Below are 23,333 nucleotides of genomic sequence, written 5' to 3' on the forward strand. Positions count from 1 at the left end.
CACATAAAATCATCACTCTTTGCTAGCCAGGAACGTTGTTTGGCTGACTTGTGATGCGTTTTTCACTCACATACTTAAAAACATACTGTATTTCAGTCATGAAAATTTATATAGCTACCATGAGTAACAAACTGTAACAAACCTGATATGTACCATATAACTTCTGAGTCTATCTAAATGAAGGTCTTTGCTGAGTTTTGCCAAAGTTCTTACACTTTGATAACAAGCTGACAGTGTGCAAATTTGCAACTTTATTTTTGTCATACAGTACAGTTTTAACAGCATTTCTTTACAATTCATCCAAATCTCTTAGCCTAAGTAAACATAGTCCAGTAAAACATAAGCTAGATTTTTTTTTTTTTCAAATTTCTAAGTTTCATCATAAATGCAACATTTATCAGTTGATAAATGGTCACAAATGTTGATTTTTATCTTTCAAAAAAATTAGGCAGGCTTTTTGTATGTTCCAGGGTCCGAAATTTGCCGCCACTGTCAAGGATTAAATATTGTAATTAAGCCACGGATCACATTGAACTGTAAACGTCTTTGGCGAATTGAACAATTTACTGCTACTGATATCAAACACCCTACAGTAATCCAGGCTAGCTTGATAAATGCCGGACTTTTTTTCTTTTTTACAAAATCATTTTCAGCTTCTGTTTTAGGATTTACAAATAACAACGTCTCTGGAGATTCCAACCCCATAACCCGAAACAACAAAGTAAGCACAGTAATGAAGGCACTTCATTCTGTAGGAGAAGGTAAATCACAGTTGTTGGGACAAAAAAGAAAACGACACAAAAGAAAATAAAGCTCACACAGTCTTCAAAATAACAAAACAAAATATGATCTGTGAATTTGATTGTTTTTAGTAACTAAAATATTACCTGACAGAATCTTGATAGAATAGTAAAACTGCCTCTCTCTGATAGAAAAATTATTTTCTGTATATCTTACTCATAGAAACATTTACTATATACATACAGTAATATAATCTTTTGTCAGTCGGAGTCCTGTAGAAAGAGTCCAGGAATCAACAGATGGCAAGAATCCACAGAGTCCTTTTCTCCAGATTAAAACCAGTTCGTTTTAAATGCTCAAACTGGCCACCCTTTGGATTGGAGAACGGGAGCCGGACTGCAGGACCGTGGCAGAGATGGGGTTATGTCTTTTCTGCTACCTGTTCCTCAAGCTCTGTAAGGGGCTGTAAACGTCCTCCTCTTTACTGAGACCCTCAAACAAAGGGATCAAATCCAACAGCTCTGTGTCTGTCATGTCATCAAACCAGGACTGCACCGGAACCTGAAGAGAGAGAAGCTTTGACTTGAAAGTGAGCAAAAGGAAAAAAGCTGAGAACAGCTTCTAAAGACTTGCGTTATGTGTGAGGAGCTGGTGTGAGTTTGGTGTTAATAATTAATGGGGAGAAATACATCAAAGGCTGGAAGAGTTGCAGAAAGTTCTCCATGGAGGAGAAAAGTCTTAAATTTGACAAACAGGCTGAACACTGATGAAGAACAGGAGCACTGAATCTCTTACATTCTCACTATTTTAATTAAAGAAGAAAATTATTTCTGTTTGAGCTCTAGTATTTTGAGCTATTTTTTTTTAAATCAGAAGTTTTTAAGAAGAAAATACTCTCAAGTTTGACAGATGTTCAAATCCATCCTGAAGCCTTTCTGTGCGTCTGTGCATGTGTGGTATTTGTCAGGGTACTCCTGTTTTCTTCTACAGTGCAAAAACATGCATGTTTAACGCATTTCAATTCACATTGCCATTAGGGATTCTACACTGTACTCAGTTGCAATGTTTGTTGGTCTTGTATGTGTCTGTTTTGGCCCTGTGATGGACTGAAGATACGTTCAAGAGCCCCAGAAAGAAAGTCCACCTGCAACCCTAAATAGAGTTAATATAGAATGAAAAGTGGACAGTTGGATGGAAATTCTTCCTAAGATAATGTTTTGAACTATTGAAACTTGACCTCAAGTATGTTGGACTGTCCGAAAAATAATGACTCACTGCATTTTCAGGGTGGAAGATGTACGAGGCAGGCGAGTTGTCTACAATGATGACTTTTCGGAGCTCTCGGCCCAGCCGGCTGAGGTCTTTGACGTAATTTCCCCTGTGGAAAACACATGATTCCCTGAAGAGCCGAGCGCGAAACACCCCCCACTGGTCCAGCAGGTCTGCCACGGGGTCAGCATACTAACCAGACCCAAAAGGAAAGAAATTATTGACATGGCAATGGAAAGCACTACTGTGCCTAATGTGGAGGTCTCACATGAGCCAACCTTGGCTAAACTGGCGGTGAAGAGGACACATTCAAACAACTCCCCCATCTTCTGGAGGAATTCGTCCACATGAGGCCTCTTCAAAACGTACACCTAAATGTGATGGTTAAAAGAAAATTCATCATTAGCAAGAAAACTGTCATTATTCAACAATTAAATTATCTAATTACTCAGAATCAAACCTATTTTCCCATAATAACAATTACACACTAGTTCTCAATCTGCCAGGAAAGATGTTTTTCATGCAATCATGATAGAGAATTATCGTTAGAGGGTTGTGAATAATACCTGTTAATGCGGGAAAGCAAACATCTGTTCAATCAATTCACAAAAAAAACGAAAGCAGCCTGTGTTTGTTGTTCTTTTTGTCTGCGTCTAACATGCAATGTTTTACCACTGACATCTGCACTAACAGCAGTGTACCGATAAAGCAAACAATAAAACTACAATGCAATTCATGTAGTAATTTGCAAATGTTTTATTTGAAAGACTGTCATATTCTTAAACAAAAATCCTATAAAATTAAGAACTAAAAGTCACTTTAAACAATTTAATAAAATTCCAGTCATTTTTGTAAATGTAATGTAAATAAAATACACTGTGCTAAAATTGTAACAAAACCAGCATTGATTTGGTAAACAAACTTTTCAAATAAGAAAGCACAGTTTTTAGGGATAAGGTGAGACACATGTTTCAGATTGTGATCCCTTTGTTATCACGGCATTCCCTCTCGCAAATCAAGAGTGCATTGCATAACATTTTACATTTATACAGCACAAAAAAGATTTGGTAGCCCATATCTGTCCGCTCTGCTGTTCTCCTGAGGAAGTCTTTGTGGGTTAGTTGCTGCTGCCAAGTGCAAGTAATCAAGGATGGGCTGAAGTAGATCCACAAAGCCTATCCTGGATTACTTGAACGAGGTTGCTGCTACAGTCCTGAATCTTGTTCTTCCCTCTGAAGTCAATGGATGGCGCAAAAGGAGTCTCTTTGTTTACTTCACCCAATTGCTTTTATTGTGTGAAAAAAAATCCTGCATGTTCAATAGTGTCTTCAACAGGTCCGGGGACATGTAAAGTTAAAAAGGCCAAGTCAGAATCCATTTTCCATTACAGTGAGCAAGGAGAGAAAAAAAGCAAAAACTACTAAGATGTTTGAAGTGGTTGGACTTTGATGCACGGTAGCTGTGGGATAACAGAGAATAATAAATATAGAGACGAATGAAGTTTCCCAAGGGAAGCCTCACAAATTAAAACAGGCAGTATAAAGTTATTATGTTTACGCCTACGTACAGAGGTCCTCCACATCACAGCCGCATTACCTGATGAACAGTGCCGTCAATCTCCACCGGGACGATAAAGTCTGCATTACTGATGGGCTGCGGGAAGACATAAAAACAACAAGAGGATTCAAAACTTGTCACTTGTTTTGCTCATCTTAGCACAAGAAAAGACACCCAGCCACACACCCACATCTTGTTTTATGGAAGAAAAGAAGTAAAATAGCCCAGCAATATGCCTCAGGCAAGTGATGACTCTAGTCATCATGTGGCTCCCTTTGCTCCAGCACTCTGCGAGTGTTAAATAAAAACCAGTGCTCTGGAGAGGAACTTGGGAGCTGAGGAAAGATGACAGATATGAAGGCGAAAGGAAGAGCTGCTGTTTTCTCTGTGTGACTTGTGTCATTTTGAAAAGCGGGAGAAGGAAGAGGAGAAGGTGCAGAAGGCAGAGGAAGACAGATACCAGAGGGGGCGTGGGTGGAAGATGAGCGGAGGATGTAAAGACAAGGATGAAAGGATTAGGTAGGAGGCACAGTCATTTTGGTAAGAAGAAAAAAAGAACTAGGTGACAGGTAAAAAATACATTTCTGCATGTACTCAGGGGAGAAGAGCTGTAGCTGTCACCTATTGGTTAAACACTTAATAAGAAGTTATATTGTAGGGATAAATTGCTATAGCATCATACCAGGGTACAACTGAATACGCCTAAGTAACAAATCTGAATTACGAATCTAGAAAACAAATTTGTTGCTTTAGCATGAGCTAACTTGCCAGCATCTTTATAGCAGCCAGCTTTGACCAAATATGGTGACATACCAGCTAGCTTAAACTTTCAACTGAAACGACTGATGATGGCCATCTCAATGTTGTTGGAAGACAGTAAAAATTGTTCATACACATGATTTTAATGTCAGAAAATTCCCACAAATATCCTAAACATTAAGTTTTGCAGCATTATCTCTTTCATTAATTACTTAGCGCGAGGACAGATTAATGCTTTTCTCACTTTCAGGACTTCTGGTAGGCAGTGAACATAAAGTGTCATGTGAGCTGCTGGCATTATGAAAGAAACAAGAGTACTCCTTTGATCTTTCACCCTACTTGGACCTCGGCAAAGTGAAAAATAAAACAGAGAGTAGAAAGAGTAGAAAGAAAATGTTGTGAAAATAACTTTCTTTACAATGCTTCAGGTAAGACTCGTACACAAGCACTGCAAAGCCACAGTGCTTTACAACAATTACTTATTTCCTGTTAATTGCTCGTATATCCATCTGACATCCATGTCATTCTCAGGTTTTTCTGGTAAAGCATTTTGACGACTTTTGTTGAACACTAAAGAAACTCCAAGGCCTGAATGTATCCTCAGACTTTATAAAGTTGGTATCTTTATTGGCTCTGGCCTTCAGGCATAAGAAACGTCAGGTTAGAAGCAACAGTTACATGCCATCCAGCAGAGGGGGTGTTTGCTTCAGAAATGATAAGCACTCTTTAACTTCTCACATCATAAATTTAAATACATCATAAAAAACATTCAGACAAGCTGTGAGCAGAGCTAATAGGCTTTAATATCAACTAAAATACAGTTTCTATGACTTCAACCTTTAAAAAGGAAAACAAAGGAAGGTGGGTCACAAAAACAAACTTCTCTCCGCTCCTTTGGTTATTGCTCTTCTGCTGAATTGCTCCATCATCGGAAGACTGCGCATTCAACAGCTGCTCATCGCCCTGCTTTGTCATGGATAAGAGGCTGAGATGCATGAAGGAGAAGGTTGAAGTGTGCGTAAGACAGAAAGTAGGTCTAGATTAAATAACGGAGAAAGGAGAGTGCTTAAATAACTCAACCTTAAAAGAGTTTAGAGTGGAAGGTTTTATGGTTTTTGACACATTTCATATCGGAAAATAAATGTAAGGAAGACATGCTCAAGATCGATTAGGCTGCATCACAGGAAGGGCAAGATCTGACCTTCATCTGTCTGAAATCTTTCCATCAAAGATTTTAAATACACACACGCACACATTTATATAGTGATAATCAAAACCTAAATCCAAATGAGAATTTGTTTTCAGTCAACACACTGAAAACAGTCAAAACTCTTATTGTACCTTAGCCAGCCAAGAACATTTTAGTCCCTTTAATTTCATGCAGTTAATCACATTAAAACATAACTTGCAAGTTTGGTTTTATTACCACATGAAATCGATTACTGCATAAAAGCAACCAACTTTTGCCACAAACTAAAAAAATAGCAGCACATGTTCAAATAAGTAGAATAAATGTTATTTGTTATTATGTAAATAATCCTTTCTGCTGTTTTGACATGTCTAGCACACACTTTATCTAATCCGGGAACCGGCCTGGGAATTATCCCCTCATCCATAACATGCAGGATAAAGCAGAAACTGCAGAGTGTTGCGTAATGTTGCTTTTTTAATCTATGTCCATCTGTGCATTATCTGTGTCCCTGTTGTTTTCTTTTTCCTGCATTCATTGTTCAGTTCCAGAGCTTCCAGAGAAAGAATGCGCATAATATTTCAAATCATTATCACATCTGAACAGGAAACCTGGGGGAAATCCTGCGCAGGCCGAGAACGGAACTGAAAATGCTGCGAATGTGTCGTTTCTGTGTTGTTCTGTTTCCTCACAATCAACTGATTTCCATCCACTGCCCTGTCTGCTCCTAGCACATATGGCATGCTAATCTCTAAAGCAATCTAATTTTCCATGGATCCCAGCTCTTGAGAATGTGAGCGTGTGACTTGTTTTGACAAAGACGAAGAAAATTTATTCAAACTCGCACTGGATTTCTGGGAAATCCATGCCACAGCCATTCAATGCAACAGTACACTGTACAGGACACACCCTTGTGTCTGAGAGAGCACATGTGTTTGTGGCATATGATCGCCATGGGTGTGCGCGCATATTTTCTTTTACATTTCACAGCAAGTGTGGAACTCAGCTTGTAGTCGCATAAAAAAACGTATTTGTCTGAATAAAAACGAGTTAACTTCTTCACTTCTGAATGAAACTACAACAAAGAGTCGTCACCTGGGGCTATTTAGTTGCCTTCAAATCTACTATCTTTGACTATAGGGATTTTTTTATTAAAAGAAAATATAACCAGGTATAATAAGAACAGACTGAGGCAGAGCGATGCTGAAATAGGTCACCAGGATGGCCAGGTGTGTAAAGCAGCTTTAATGCAGAAAGGAAGGAGCTTCAAACTGGATGCTAAAAAGCAGGATCATTCTAGTGGGTGAATAGAAATCTATTTATTCTAATGTACAGCCTACACTTGAGAGCTAAGAATGTCTGCGCACCTATCTAATGATATGAGAAACAAAAAGGATTACACAAAGGTTCTCACTGAAGAGGTGTGTCTAAATATTTAACAGATAATATATATTAATCTATATATCATATCTGACAGCCTGATCCTCTACTCAAGGTCTACAGGGACATCGCACCAGATTTATGATGCACTAAAATCACTTTTCTACTCTTGCACACTATCAGTCACTCAGATACAGAGTCCTGCAAGGCCAAGCAGTATAAAGAAAACAGAGCTCATACAAAATTGTTGTATCACATATGCTTGCCTTTTATGCAGCAGGTGTTGTGTTGTGATGTGCCTTCAGTGAGTGTGTGAAGCAACAGACAACCTAACAGCAAAAATGAAATGAGCGTTTAGGGACCATCTACAAATTGCTACAATATCAAATAACATTGGGCTTCAAACATAAACTACTACAACATAAAAAGGCTGTACGGTGTGAAGGATTTATAAAAAAATAAAAAATAAAAAAAACCAAGTGATTCAAATTATATTTAAAAATAAACATTTTTTTTACTATTATTTTACTTAGAGATGAAAAAAATGATCAAAAAATAAGCACCTGATTCAGAAGTTTACATTAGAATTAAGCCTAATTAGATACTAAATAAATGTAACTGGAAGATATTTTATTTACAATTAGAAATGAACAAAAAGTAATTCAGTCTGTTTATGTAAAAATAAAATAAAATAAAAAATCTAACTGTCAGCTACTGTGTAAAAGTGCAATTTTATACACATGCGAGTATTATGTATTTTTCCTTGACTAACTTTTAAACAGCTATTCCACTGGCATAAAGGATGGAAGGATGGATAGATGGTGTACCTTAAAGGAGCTGTGTACAAGGGTTTCATCCAGGTCGATCACCACACAGTTCTTGCCATAGTCGGCTATACTGACCTCAGGCAGGAGGAACTTGGCTGGAGGCTGCAGAGAAAACACAGACAGGTTACATTGGTATGTATACTATATTTTGTGGTCAAGGGTAGGACAAACTGTCACGAGATGTAATACCAGCTCAAACATTTTCACAATTAAAGTTGGAAAAGATTGCGATTCTTTCGGTAAATAGAAGACCTATTTTAATACACATAGGAACAGCTTTATTTTTACTTATTTGCTTATTAGTAGGAGCTTTAGATTAAAAATACAGTAACAACCTTGATATGATACATAATTACTTACCGCTGTTTTGGCAACAAATCAATCAGAAATTATTTTATAGACTGTGCCTCCATGGCTTGAGTGCGCCTGGTATTACTTTACACTGACTGAGGTCAGTCAAAGGTTTCATCAACACTGTAAATAATTTCAGTGCTGTTTGAATTGTCTTAATGTTAGGAGGACATACTGTCAAAATAAGAAATTAAAATTCAATCTTCAGTGTTGTCACACAAATAAAGAAAGTATCATTCATTTAAAAATGCATTTTATGATCATTTTTAGTGTGGTGTTATCCAGGTCAGGTTTTGTCTGTCTAAATACTCAGTTGGAATTATTAATACAGATAATTAGCCCTTTAATTTAGAGCAGCAGGCCGACTTCAGTGTGTTTAGCCAGAAGTGACGTCAGCCCACTAATCCTACCCTTATTTTCTTACAGTACTTAAACTGTGCAAAACAACGGGAAGGTGCCCACTTCTCTCTGACTGAACATGCAAACCTTTGTGGCCCCATGGTAGCATAGCGACCGGAGTGGGGATTCATAACGCTCTTCTCAAGAACGACTCCTGGTGTTGCGTTCAGGGTCAGGGGAAGGGAGAAATGATTGTGTCCTTTGCCAAAGCCTGGGGTTACACACAGGCATGAGGCAGATGGTTCAGCCACAGGGGGCACACACTCACATCAGTGCTCTTATTCACACAAACTACACACACCCACACACACACAAGACTGTACAGAGGTGAAGAAGATCAAGGACTCTTTCAATCCACAAACACGTTCCCACAAGTGAGCTGCCACTCATTGTGCCAGGCATTTCCTGCATGTCCCTGTGTTTAAGCGTGCTTTTCCATGGCAGACTGTGTTAATCATGTCTTATCACAGGATGTATTGCAGGAAGAATTCCCTCTGAGCAAGGACACTGAATGACACCCAGTATGCCAGTGATTTATTACATTTACTCTTGCCAGCTGAGCTGCTTAAGTTAAGAAAGACCGACTTCACATTTTCACCAGGCAAACGAAATAATCTTTTCCACAAGATCAAGCCAGAAGATGCAGTGATGACCAAATCACAACATGCTGACTGGATGGAAACACCTGATAATAAATAAGAGCAAAACAGACCCTTTTTATAAGCATGTAAATGTATAAATGAAATAACAATGTGTCTCATGGTGCTTTCAAACAGCATTTACATATGATTTGTTCTGGTTACCAGTTTTAAAGCACATACACATTTAAGAAAATTTTGCTTAGTTTTTATGACTGTATCAACATATAGTAGCAGTCTGTTGTCAGTCAGTTGTGCATGATGGCAAAATAAGAAATATTCCCCTATCTATCACTTTTGGAGGTAGTCCAGCCTTTTAGACACTGCTGCAGGCTTGGTACCTGGGTATTTAACACATCTGATTTATTAGCTAACATCATCTTGCCTCCAAGCCTCATAATTTTACTTTAAAAAGAGCAGAAAGGCAAAAAAAAAAAGAGATAAAAATATGTGCGCTCAGTAAAAATACCTAACAACTACCATTGCATTCAAAATCGATACTTAAATTTATTGGCAACTTGACAGAAATTTGAACCTTCAAACTTAAAACATCTAAAGCTGACACTTGTATTGCAACAATAGAATCGATATAGAAAGTAAAACCATTACTATTATAAATAAATTGTTATCAGCTATACAGGAAATTAATGATAAACAAGCCATATCATTTTACCAGCAGTTTGTAGTATTTATTTGATAACAGCAGTTTAAATATGTACCTTTACATTTTCTTTTCAATTTAAGTGTTAAAACATGATGTCAGAATATGCCACGAGATCAGATCTCATTCTGTGAGATCTGACTATCATCATATGACACTCATCAAAAGGCTTGTCACATAAACTATGAGACTAATGAAAAGGTTAAAATTACTGCTGGCTAGTGCATTTTTTATAGAAGCAAAAATAAATCAGCAAAATGAACTTTTATCATCAGTTATCATTTAGTTAAGCAGTGCCAGATGGGATTGAATTTTAAAATAATTAAAGACATATATGCTTTGAAATGCCAGAGGAACTTTTTTGTACAACTAGCCTGTTTGAAGCCTTGGGAGAGTGGTCTCAAATTGCACATAAAGTTATAGCGACTTTTGACGCAGACATGACTTGTCTACCCAGACTTGAGTTATATAAGTCACCGCTCAGAATAGTTGACTCTGCTCTCCTCCTCCTGGCAATACAAAGAGCAGCCCTCAACACCATATGCATTTCCTGCTATTGAAGGGAGCCGTCTGCTGGGTGGTGCAATTCAAAGCTTGGCTGCAGACATTGGGATGCTGTGAGTGTGAATATTCGAAATTACAGTAAACCACAGGAATCTAACACATTCCAAAATAGCTAAATGAAATGCAGCATCAGCACCGACTTCCAATACCCAATCTAAACAAGGTGGAGGCATCTATTTGTTGACTCACTCTCTTAAAAACACAGGTTGCGCAAAGGAATTGAAAAGTTGACAACGGCATGTAAGGTAACACCACACATAAATAGCATTTTTCTGGATTTTAGCAGTTACTTTGCCTAAATTTAAAAGACTTTGGAACTTATTGGAAGTTTCATAGCGCTCACTGGTTACTTGTCCAGTACTCAAAGGTTACTTTCTGGAATGTATCTCATACTCTCCTGAACTATTTACTAGACACTCTTCAAGAAAGGGGTTACTCACTTTCCTGAACCTAGAATGTACTTTCATGAAACTTTAAAGAACTTTGCCAACACATTCCCAGAACTTACCATTTACTTACTGAAAATTGGAGGTTTTGTCCTGAACTTCCACACTGTTCCTGTATGTTGCAGAAAGCCTGTTATGTTTCAGGAAAGTAACTAGTAAGTACCAAAAAAATGTTCCAGAAGAAACTTAGTAACTTAAAATTTAAAAAAATGTAAACCTATCAATTAGATCCAGGAAAAAGCATTTCAGGCTCCAGTAAAGTAACCAGTAAGTTACATGAAAGTTCCAAGAAAGCACCTGGTCAGTTCTGGTAAGTACAAGGTAAGATATGTTTTCAAGTTACCTCTACATTCTGGTAAAACCCCTGATAAGGTCCAAGAAAGTAATCTGTAAGACCCAGGAAAGTATCTGATAAGAGCGAGAAATTTCCATAATTTCTGTGAAGTAACTTCTAAGTTCAGGGGAAACACTTGTAAGTTTCAATAAAGTAACCAGTAAGTTCCATAAAAGTTAACTGAAAGTTAAGATAAATTCCTGAAAGTAATATCTAAGTTTGAGTAAAGCACCCAATAATTTTCAGAAAAGTAAGCAGTAAGAGTTATGATAGTTCTAGGAAAGTACCTTGTAAGTTACAGAAAGTTTCCAGAAATGTTTTGCAAAATAAGCTCTAAGTTCTGGAAAACTAGTGAACTCTTCTGTGAAAGTTCATGGTAGGTTCTGGAAAATAACCACGAAATTCTGGGGAAGTAGAGTCTGTATTATATAGTGTTGCCTGAAGTGATAATTAGTGAATCTGAAAAATTATTTTAAAATATTAATGACTGGAGAGTTAAAAGCACAAAAGAATTGTAAGGCACATAACCTCATGAACTGTGGAAAATCGAGAATATTTCATCGAATGAAAAATCACCTTTATGTCAGCAGTTGCATGAAACCCGAATGATGAAGCACCTCAAGCATAGGGAGAAGGTTAGTGTGATGAAGCGTGATGGAGAAAAAATGAAATACAATCATACGTACACTGAGTATTGGGAGGACCCGGACCTCGTCATACTGGAGAATATAAGTGGAGGAAGAAAAAAACAGACACTGAGAGAGATGGCGTGGAAAAAACATAAAAAAAGAAGAATATGAAAGGAAATGAAAAACAGCCGAAAGCACAAGTCTACAGCAATACATTAACCAGCGAATGGAAAAGTTGGGAAAGACAGAGGAGGTGGACGTGGAGAACAAACATTGTGGAAAGTGAAAACAACTTACAGAAAAAAAAAACACACAAAAAAGAAAAACAAACAGAGCTGCCATAGTAACAAGATTCGTCTGGTTAGAAATCCAGCAACACTACACTACTGGGAGGGAACTGTGGGAGCAGACCCAGTTTGAAAATCAGTCTCTAAAACAATGTTTTGGGGGAGAGATCTCTAAGATCACGCTAAATCAATGGGAACAGATTTATTACACAGTGACCTGGAGCAGGTTAGCTTTGACAACATCAATAGTGACCTGTAAAGGACAACAGATTTCTTCCCTCAGTGCGAGACATTTACAGACAAACAAGAACGAACGTGTGATGATTCTGATTCCATTTTTAGCCCGATGTACCTGCGTTTGGCAGCAGAAGACTGTTTGTAGAGGAGCTTCAGTGTTTGGCGCCTTTTTCCACAGCCAGAGAGTTTCTCTTCACACTTTGTCACTACACTGGTCGGAGTGTACAAGAGGAGAGAGGGAGGCGCTGGTGCCAAGCAATCCATCATACCAGATGTGCACAAGGCCAACTTTATGGGCATTAGAGAGGCTCTGGTGTGATTGCATGTCTATGTGCACACGTGTGTTGCCATGGCAGGACGTGCTGCTCCCTGATGCCCAACCAAGAGTGAGCAAGTGTATGTGTTTTTAGGGGGTTCTAAGTGTGCTCAGTGCTCTGTGTGTGTTATTTTGTGCGCGATTGGGTGTTCAGGCAGATATCGAAGAATGCATGATGGGAAAGTAGCCCGTATTTTTTAAGCAGCGGACGGTAAACAACCTCTGGGTTCAATGGGTTTGCAGCAGCTGGAAAAATTTGCGGAGAGAGAGCTCAGAGAGGCAGTAGAGCGCCTCTGCTCAAGGCCCCAGCAAGAGAAGGCAAATTCCAACAAACTTTTTGTAACGAAACCAAACAAAAGTTATTTGGCTCTACAGTTAAACTCAGACTCCTGTCATAAAACATTAACTAACTCTCTGAAGGTCTGTTTGGTCTTCTGAATGTTAATGGTATGTAATTTGGACACTGGCCAACAATAAAAGCAAAACATGAGCTTTACCTTAGGAGGACTGCCATTCTCCTCTGGAGGAGGGGGCAGAGAAAGTGTCTTGTTGTTGGCGGGCGGTGGCTCCACATGGTAGTCATTGTAGTTGCGGAAGCAGCAAAAGAAAGGACTAAAAATGCTCCTACTTCGGTGCTTCTTTAGGCTGCTGTTGGACTGGGAGACTGGAGGAGACAACCATAGAGAGAAACAACACTGTTAATCAGACCGCTATCACGCTACATACAGTTTATCTGGGACAATTGAGAAAGAATGAAGTATGTACTATGTAAGAACACTTACATAGTACATATGTAAGTGTACTATGTAAGTACATAGTACTTACATGTACTATGTTCTGACTGGAAAAACAGTCAGAACATAGTTTGATCAGTTTAGTCTAGAAACAATGTGGTATAAATATTTTCTAACCTTTCTGTCCACTCTACAGTAATGTGAAAAGTATTTGTCCTCTTCCTACTGTCAACACAAAGCATACTACCAGCTATCATGTTTGTCTGTAAGAATGATGTTCGTTTTCAGCATCACCCACTGAACACGTTCCACAAAAAATTACTTGTGTCAGTCAACAGAATATTTGCCCAAAGGACCTGGGGATTATCCCAAAGCTTCATTTGATGAATGTGAAAAGGGATTTGAAGTATGTTTGGTCAGAAATGATTTTTCACCTTGGAATTTACCATTTCTGCCTAGTCTCTTTCCAACTTTTGAACCATGAACTCTGATCTAAACTGAGGAAAGTGAGGTCTAACACTTTATAACTTTTCTTTTAGAACTTCTTGGATGAGTAGTTGATTTACTGTAGGAGTAATTTGTTGCTGACTAACCTCTCTTAGGAAAATTTCTGACCCATGTTTTCTTAATTTTTCCAATAAATGTTCTTAGTTTAGTTTGCTGGATTCCCAGAACCTAAGAAATTGCTTTGTTATCATTTCCAGACTGATAAAGGGCAGTAACTGTTTCTCATCTGCTCTTAATTCTTTTTAGCTGAGACGGATCTTTTTAAGCCTTTATTTCTGTTAATAATGATGTTTTGTTTTTTACTTATGGTTGATGAAACAAGACAAACAAGCCTCATCGGAAATACTGTTCATATTTTAATTTACTGAATATGATACATACATAGTTGTGGGTTCATCTCCTCCACCTCTGTCTCCAAAGCCACAGCCTATTTTTACCCTGAGCAGAAACAGACTGGAAAGATCTGTGAACCGGTTAAAATTTGCTATAAGAATAAGCGTACGTATATCTGGATGCAATCTAATGCAAATGTTATCTGTTTGTGAAATTGTTAAGAAATATATTTCAGTTTGTATCACAAAACAGTTTGTATTACAACACAGTTTGTATTTCTTTGTTCTCTTATTTCATTTTAGTGCATATCTACTGATATTCACCCCCAAAATTTGAATTGAAGCAAAAAAAAACTAAATTTCATGAGTAAAAAGGGAGCAGAGACAAGAAAAACAGCTATTATGTAACCGACCCCTCTCATATTACAATACAACTGAGTAAATACAGATGGCCATACCAAATCAAATGGATTTGCAAAACTAACAACTACATAGCAAATCTTTTTCAAATAGAATTACTGTAATGCATTTACTTACTATTCTTTTGTTACAGCATGTTCTAAACAAAAAATATTCACAGTTTTAGTCCATAAATGGAAACGCACAGCTATTTCAATCTAGTTTGTAAATATGTACTTTTAAAAAATTCTCCAATGATCACTGTCCTTGTGTGTTATTACAGAAATCATCTGCCCATCATTTTGCAATAATTTCTTTCTAGTATTGTGTCTCTGAAGGACAACTTATGCAAGACACCGGCTGTAGAAATGGAAATCCTGAGGTAGGACTGTGAAGTGAGGACTGACTGAGTAAAGCAGGAGTCATTTCTGTGCCTTAAAGCTGCCATCACTCAGCATCCATGTTTGCTGCTGTCTTATTAATGCATCTGTGTGTCACACGCCGCACAGTTAACTGTGCATGCTATGGCTGCAGAACGATGCCTAAAACTGTCCTAAGGCTACTTCCTACTAGATCTGACGGGCTGTCTGCAGTTCATTTTCTTTGTTCTCTCTGTCTTTGTAGTCCAAACTCACTCCAGCTCTTCTTCAATCCTCATTAAAGTCCCAATCAAGTGGCACTTTGGTAGCCTAGCAATGATAAAATGAAGGTAGAATGACTTTCGTATAAAGAACAGAGCTTTTAAAGGATGAGGCATGAAATAAAGTCATAGGAATATAGACAAGGACAAATGCAGACACTGCTTATGTTTACAGTCAAGAACATACAGTTTAATGTAAATTAAACTGAAAAATGTGGTCAATCACTGGTAAAGCTTCATTAAATATGGAGGGAGGTTACATTTCAAGTATTCAGGACCAGATCTATTAGAGCTATGTGGATGATCTGTGATGTCCAGATTTGTAAGGTTGGCAAAACACCAATGCTAACACTGCAAACATGAGCAAAACACTAGATTAAACTATGCATCAGCCCTGATTCTAAAACTATGATCGCAGTGTTTTGCGTCATTGTTTTATTCTCTATTTTGGGACAGTTTTCTCTCCCAGTTCTGTTGCCCAGACCAACTGCCTGAACAAAACAGGTGGGAGTGAAAAAAGGGGAAAAGAGCAAAGAGGGAGGCAGAGAGGGGGACCGAAGGGTGCAAGATGGGAGGGGAGAATAACTGTGGTGAAGTAGCCTATACTTGGGTCTGATTCTTACTCCACCCCCCTCCCAAACCACCATCCTACGCAAACACAGCTCTCCTTTCTCCTAGGGACACAAACAACATAGCTGAGAGTTGACTGCTTCTGGCGACTGAGTCAAGGCACACAGATGCATCCATCGGGAAAACCGTATGGATGGTCAACAAACCGCATACTACAAAGACTGATTTATGACAGTAATGTTTCTTTCAATGGCCAAAAATGTGTCTGAAGCTAGGTCCGCTTTCATGAGGTCTGAAAATAACTGCAGAGAGTTAAAGGTTTTCCATTTGCCATAAAGTGCAGAGGCATTGAACAGACTATAACAACAAAAACGACTTTGAGCCAGTTCAAAGAAAAGAACTAAAAGAGCACTCATGCTTCTAGGAATAACTGTGTGGTTCATTGTTCTGTTGACAACAGGTACGGCTAGTAACACTGAAAGGCCAGTGCATGAAAATTATTTTTATGTCCGCAGATGTAGAGATCTTTAGAGCAGGTGCGTATTACTGTATTTGTCCACTGAGTAAACGTCATGACCCTCAATGCCTCCTTTCTTGATGTAAGAGCTGTGTAAAGTGCTTTAAGAGCTGGCGTGTGTATCAATGCTACTGCTGAAGATCAGGTAACAACAACAGAAAGTGCACTAGTCAATCAAAGTGTGCAGGGCCCGGGCTTTCTGTCACATGTTCAGGCGCAGTCAGAAACAAGGCCGGAAGAGGGAGAAAACGCAGGAAATTCTCAGCATTCCTGACAGGAAGAGATAATCACCCCATGACCCACAGTGTGGAATATTGCCAGACTCCAAGAATAAGATCCGACGCTTCACTCAAGACTTTAAAAGGTGGAATCCACTCATCCTGCTTTAAATGCACGGAAATACAGATGGTAACTCACTCAACGCCTGACAGCTTTAGAAGCTTTTCTCAAAGCTGAACTTGATCTATAGCTACTGATCTTATCGGCCTTTTCTGCGTGTTTTGCTCTTCAACCTTACAACGCTTTGCATTTGAAAACATCCAACATGGTATTTATCATTAATCAGCTAACCATAGGCATTATATATGACAAATTCACCATAAAATAACTGGATCCTCCGTTAAAAGCTGAAAAGTTGAAAAAGTTGTTCAAAGACGACAACGCAAGCAACTTACTGGACAGACTTTTTATCGTTGTGCAACACAAAGGGAAAGCAGCATCAGATTTAGTGTGGACACAATCTTTTTTTTGGTGGCATAATGAAAAACTCAATGAAAAGCATTTTAGCCAAACAATAATCTTGCGAAGTCTTTGCAGTTCGGAGCTGTTACTTTACTTTTACTTAGTTTTGGTTACCAGAACAAATGTTTTTGAAAATCTTTAAGCTTTTCCAATCTTAAAAGTGATTATAACTACTTTTTTTTTTTTATCTAGTTACTTTAAAATCATTTCCTGGCACTTATCTGAGATCTGACGACATTTTTTAAAACAACAACAACTTATTTCAGGTTTAAATAAATTAAATTAAATATCTATTCATCTTAACATGCTGTCTTGTTTCACCCAAAAACATTCCGTTCAGCTCTTTAGATTTAAAATGTAATCATAATTAAACTTTAGGTTTTACTTCGACTACAAACCATTCAAATCTAACGACAAATCAAAGTCTAACTTTTGATATTGTAAAATAGAAAACCCTGACAAACAAAAATGACAAAAAGTGTTTATTGCAGGCAGATTTATTCTTGCTTAAACACATTGGCGTATATGTCAGACCTTAAGCAATCCTCTAATAGCCCTTAGAGATCATCCAGGTGGATAAAGACTACAGGTCCTGAGGGGGTATGAAGGTAAACATGAGAACTGTCTATGTGAACATGCATCTTTAATAATTCAAGTGGAAAAACAGACTGGTTTTAAATGGCACAGCAAAGTCCTGCTTACAGTGAGATAAAACAAGCCAGAGGGATTTCTGTGCTGTCTCTCTGCTTAACTCACAAAACACCTTCAGATTATGAATTCAACAACCACAAAACTTAAAACGACATGATGAAACTCTGCCATCACCAAAGGCGGTGGGCGCGATTTCACAGGATATCTGGCGCCTCCCTCCTTTGCTTTGAAAGTGGAACCAGCTGTCTACATCTTACGTAAGAACGTCCAAGATAAAATACTTATTCGACAGCAACAACAGACCCAACACACTACAAACACACACACGTAGATATACAGGTTGTTCACCATTTGCTTTTACTTTATCTAATGTATTGGGCTGACAATGGAGACAGTGTGAGAAGATGAAGTTGTTTCCTTCTCTGGCTGCCATTACCTAAAAGAGGAAACTCCTCTGTGCAAGTTGTCAGCAGAGTAATACCACAGATGGAACCTTGACAGGGATACAATATCTACGTACTGGAGAGGGATAATAAGTAGTTTATATCTCAGAATTTGCAGGAGTTACACTGTATTGCAACATACATATCCTGGCGATTTAAAAAAAAATGCTGCCTGAAAAAGTGCTGCCTTAATAATTTCTCAACTTCACTAAATATTTCATGGAGTGTATAATTTTTGTGAGTGTTTTACAAAATAAATCTAGCAAAGTTTTGTTTTTAAATGCAAATTGTAGTATATATATATATATATATATATATAATTTAAAAATTCATACTTTTTTTAAAGAATAAATATATCACAATCCTTAAGTATCAGAAGTACTACTAAGCAAACCTTTTCTCATGCAAAAACAGCCATTGGAGCCATGCAACTCTAAAAGTGTATTACCATGTATGAAACAAGATGTGTTGTGAATGCCTATGGTTTTAAACTGAAAATGTTTTTGCTGGAAAATATGCTAAAAGATGTGTTAGAACTGGGAACACAGACAAGGACAGAGTGAGCGCCTTGACTATCCCCAAAGTGCTTGCTAACCTTTCTGTTAGATGAAGACGAAGGATTTCTCCTCCACTTCGAACAGTCTTTTACATTGCTAAACAATTAGCTTCAATCTTGACTTCAACAGAAAAATCCTAGGCTGAGTGACAAGCACACAATGAAGTTTATGCCACGGTCAGGACAGGTAGCACTAGAGGAGTCAGCAGTACAAGTACAAGTGTTGTTTGTGAGCATAATGTTTTTCACACTACTTCAGCACAGTTGAACCTTCACAATAAAAAACACGGAGTGAGTGTGGGGAGCAAAGTGAGAGTTTAGGTACACTGTTTGCGTTCGATCATACAGGGTCAAATTGGTGCAGAGTTATGACCAAAATAAACCCGAGGTCTGTCTTGGTCGGACAATCGGAGACGCAGTCGCAGGGAGTCGCTTGCGGTCTGCAAAGCCCCATTAACTTTAATGTGTTGCAATTGATGTGTACATCATCCAACCAAATTTTCTGTCGGATCCTATGCCAAAGCGGACATGGTGGGTCTTGGCCTTTACCCTTAGCTGTTTCCAATCACTGCCACTGTTCTGTACAAGCAGAGATAAAGATAAACTGAGTGCCATGTGGATAAGCACCTAACTTTATTACACTTTGTCTTCTTGTGTTCTTGGCCCAGTAAGCAATAAAAATCCCCCAAAAACAACTTAAATTGAATATGCCAAGCAATGTATTGTTCCAAAACATCCAAACTAAATATCATTTCAGTCACTTTATCACACAAAGTCATATGGATAAAAGAAACTCTCAGCCTCTTAAAGTGACACTTGGGATAAATACCGGACTGTCTAGATACAAAATCACTGTACCACAACACCATCTTATGGGAAAGTCAAAAATGGCTCCAACATCATGTTATTTTTCCTTTAAACATAAACACTGCCCAAGCTAAAGTGGTCACAAGACAGGAAAACACCTTGCTGATTGTGAATAGAAAAGTGCGACTTTTAACTACTGCCATTCACTGCTGTTATTTTTGACACAATATATTGGTGACAGTGTGATTGGAATGGAAGTGCCATTGCCTCTGATGGGAACAAAAATGACAATATCTAAGATTTTCCACAATTTATATTTAACTTGAATTTCTTTCACAAATGTCCATTCATCTGTACACGGTAATAAGGGTTGACTGGGCTCCAGCCATTTTCCAACTCTCTGCCAAATGTTCCTGAAATTAGTTCAGTAGATTCTTCTACAATCTTTTAAACAGATCCAAGAAGTGAATTAATCTTCAAAGGTGGCAGAATTGTTTCTAGGATCTTCTTTTGCCTGTCAAATAATAATAAAAAACACGCTTGGCAGCAATCTACATGTAAATTAAAAAGAGAATGTGAATTTCTGCCTCAATACTCAACAAACTGTTACAGTTCTTCTCAAGAACCTCATTAAAGCAAGCTCTGCTGTTGATCGTTAAAAAAAAAAAAAAAAAAATCTTGTTTATTTTACCGGAGAGAAATTCCCGCCAAGAGGGGTGACGACAGTTATAATTGCTCTGCTTATGAAACAATATTTACTCCAAACAGCAGCTGCTTCACAATGCACTTAAACACACACACAAACGCAGCGGACACACACAAAAAAGCTGAGTGACAGTTGTTTGTGTCACACTGTGTGTTCTCACCAGAGTCCACAGTGGGATATGTACGAGGCCATCAAGGCAATAATAGCTCAGTATGATAAAATTAACTCCCAATAAGCCACTGTACTTTCCCACACAGACAGCTGAGGCTGGAAATTACAGTGTGTGGAGGTACACTCTGTCCACATGCCTTTTTCTGTCAAACTCACTGACCCTCAACTGGCCTTCTGGATTTACTTCCAAACTTTCCCAGGAAGAGTCATATATATATATATATATATATATATATATATATATATATATATATATTCATCCCACACTCCCTTATGCAAGTCACATTACGCCATAAACAATTTGAATATGGTGGTTTGCTGTGACTTCAACATATAAATGATTTAGTTGGGCTTCGGAGCAGATGCAGGTGGGTCTGCCCCTGGTTTTCCATCTGTAGGAGCAGCAGTGACAGAGCCAGCCTGCCTGCAGCTCCTGGAGGATGAGCTCTGCTGCCTTTCTCTCTCTCTGCTGATGAAGATGACAAAAAACGGCGGGGACAAAGTCAGAGAGAGCTGAGGGGGGAAAAATAATGAGGAAGATCTGACTATTCTGTAAGCGCTGCACAACAGAATAGTCTCAGTAGTCCCAATCACTGCTCGCGCTGTATGAGAGGACTGTCTGAAGCTTGTTATTTATCTATTTTTAATATTCACCTCAACAGCTGTTCTCTACAAGCCAAATGCTTAGTGACTAACGGGAAATCCCCTTTGCCTATCTGATGATAAACAACAAGCAGAAGTAAAAATAATGTCAGAGGTGAATAAAGCCACATCTTCAGGCCTCATGCATGTTCAAGCGAGTTTTTGATGCAACTTTAACATCAGTAACGAACACAGGTAATGGACTGAAGGGAGCTTAAAGTGGCACTTTTTTAAGCTGCCCTTTTAGACAATCTTTATACTCATTCTAATCTAATGTCATCTCATTTAGAAGGTAGGATTTTTATTTTATTTGAACAGAAATGTTATTCACACCAATTATTAGACGGGCTCTAAAAAGAAAGTTGCATCTTTTTGAACAGTGAGTATTTAAAAATTTTTCAGGAGTTTGCATTATTTAGTAAAATTAGGTAAAAGGATGAAACTTGTTGGACATATCCAGGTCTAGATGAGGGCTCTATATAGTCCTGATGTTGGAACTGTGTCTGCTGCTCAGAGGAAAATTGACTTTTCATTCACAGCTGTCTTTGTGTTTAAACAAGAAGGATCTAATTGAGGAGAAAATGCTGAATCTTCAGACCAAGCTCGATCCGATAACACTAAGACGTCATCAGCGTTCTTTTTTCCAACTTTTGGAAGCTCCTCTGCAGGGACAAGTCATTACGAACTGATTAAATGTTGCTAAGCCTTGCTCTTCTGAAACCCGAACAGCTTTCAGTTTTGTTCTCAGGAAAGCCCACTCATGATTGAGTAGGCACTGAAACGTCAAATTGTATTTCTTGCTGTAAATTTCTTTCTTTTTTTGCACATTAAATGCCTGCTTGTTATGGATGGAAGGGAAGTAAACAAGTAGGTCATCTATTTGTGTCTGTGTGTGAGTGTTGGCGTGAGCATGTTTCCCATGCCTCTTCTTTCTGAAAGGCATTCATCTCTTCATTTTCACACACAGCCATGTCCTACTTAGGGGCCCCTGAGATTCACAGTTAAACAGAGTTCACCTTTACCTCTGGAGGATGAGAAGAGGTCTTCCTTGTATATGTTATAACCCCCAGTCCTGCATGCAAATGTCTAGTTATTGTATTGTTCAAAAAATGTCATGCTCTTCTGTCAAATATTACACAAACTGCTATGCCGCATAATTCAGGAGGTGTGACGGAAAATCGTTGAGAAGAAAACACGATCTCTGTTTAGGATAGCCAATTAGTGATGATAAATGCCAAGCAGTAGAGGGCAAAATATGCAGAAAAACCGTTCCCATGTCACAGAAACCCAAGCACTTTCTCCTGCTCTTTCTTCTTGACATTCACACGCATCCTCACTCTTGACCTCTGCCTCCTTTTCCGACTGTATTGATCTGTTATGACTACGTTCGTTTGGCTGAACGGATGCCGAATTAAGAGGAGCTTGTGGCGATAAACAATCTTTGAAGTGGAGAAAAGCAGCCTGCAGCAGACGGTTCCTTGGCTCCAAACGGAGTATGATGCAAGTCAACAACAATACCAGGCATTTAAATAAAGGCATCACAAGCATGCTCTAGCAGAACAAGAATGTCAGAGTTAATGAGAAGTCTGAATTTTGATGGATCAAAAGCAACTATATCTGTCAGCACAAGTATTTATATAAAGCCAAATGTTATTATGTAGTTGAAATCATCAGTAATTCTCATTTGCAAGAATTTTTCCTCAAAACAAACAATATCAGCATTTTTGCTGCACTGGGGGCCCAATTCAATCATGAAATTGGCCAACAATGCTGTCAAATAATCATATCCAATCTAAACGGACATAAAAATAGACCCGGTAAAAAACCCCAAACCCTGTCCTGCAGAAAAACGTCCAAGAATAGACGCTACAAAGAAATATTGAGTTCAACACATTTTAAGAGTATTTTGTCAAATAAGACCACAAAATTCAATGTATCTTCTTAAGACTTTATGTGATGTACCAACACAAATGACTTTGAAATGGAAAACAAAGAATAAATATTTTACATTTTTCACAGAAAAAAAAATGCTTGTGGCAAACTGTAAAAAATTACTTTTTAGACTTTCTTTCAACAGTAAGTCGGCTTCTGAAGCCAACTAATTTCACTGGGTCTCGATTAGCTGCTTCAGAGTATCAATAAATGCAAATGCACACACCACTTTTCTAAATCTGTGTTTTAATTTTCATTTCTATATTTCATAGGCTATGTCCAGGTTCATTTACATTTCTGTTGCACATGGAGCGTCTGGATTATCAGGCTCTGGTTGACGTGGATACAGGATCTCAACAAGACAATATTTATGAAATTGCGCTCTAAACTGGAAGCTAGCC

At 38.2% G+C, this 23,333-nt stretch overlaps 1 protein-coding gene across 2 annotated transcripts in view; it reads right to left on the reverse strand.

Annotated features, from left to right (window-relative positions):
* Positions 1-228: 228 nt before the first annotated feature.
* Positions 229-23,333, reverse strand: part of ctdspl (CTD small phosphatase like) — a 31,801-nt gene continuing 8,696 nt past the window's right edge. Inside the window, exons 2-8 of one of the 2 annotated variants that reach the window (XM_014468344.2) lie at positions 13,082-13,248; positions 11,802-11,834; positions 7,723-7,824; positions 3,607-3,663; positions 2,289-2,381; positions 2,017-2,202; positions 229-1,302 (exon numbers count right to left, since the gene is read on the reverse strand). In XM_014468344.2, the coding sequence (XP_014323830.1) occupies positions 1,177-1,302; positions 2,017-2,202; positions 2,289-2,381; positions 3,607-3,663; positions 7,723-7,824; positions 11,802-11,834; positions 13,082-13,248 (764 nt within the window). In that variant the 3' untranslated portion in view covers positions 229-1,176. The remainder of the gene's footprint in view (positions 1,303-2,016; positions 2,203-2,288; positions 2,382-3,606; positions 3,664-7,722; positions 7,825-11,801; positions 11,835-13,081; positions 13,249-23,333) is intronic. The other variant, XM_005797826.3, reaches the window with a different exon arrangement.

The sequence above is a fragment of the Xiphophorus maculatus genome, chromosome 21 (assembly GCF_002775205.1).
Source record: "Xiphophorus maculatus strain JP 163 A chromosome 21, X_maculatus-5.0-male, whole genome shotgun sequence".
Taxonomy (NCBI): domain Eukaryota; kingdom Metazoa; phylum Chordata; class Actinopteri; order Cyprinodontiformes; family Poeciliidae; genus Xiphophorus; species Xiphophorus maculatus.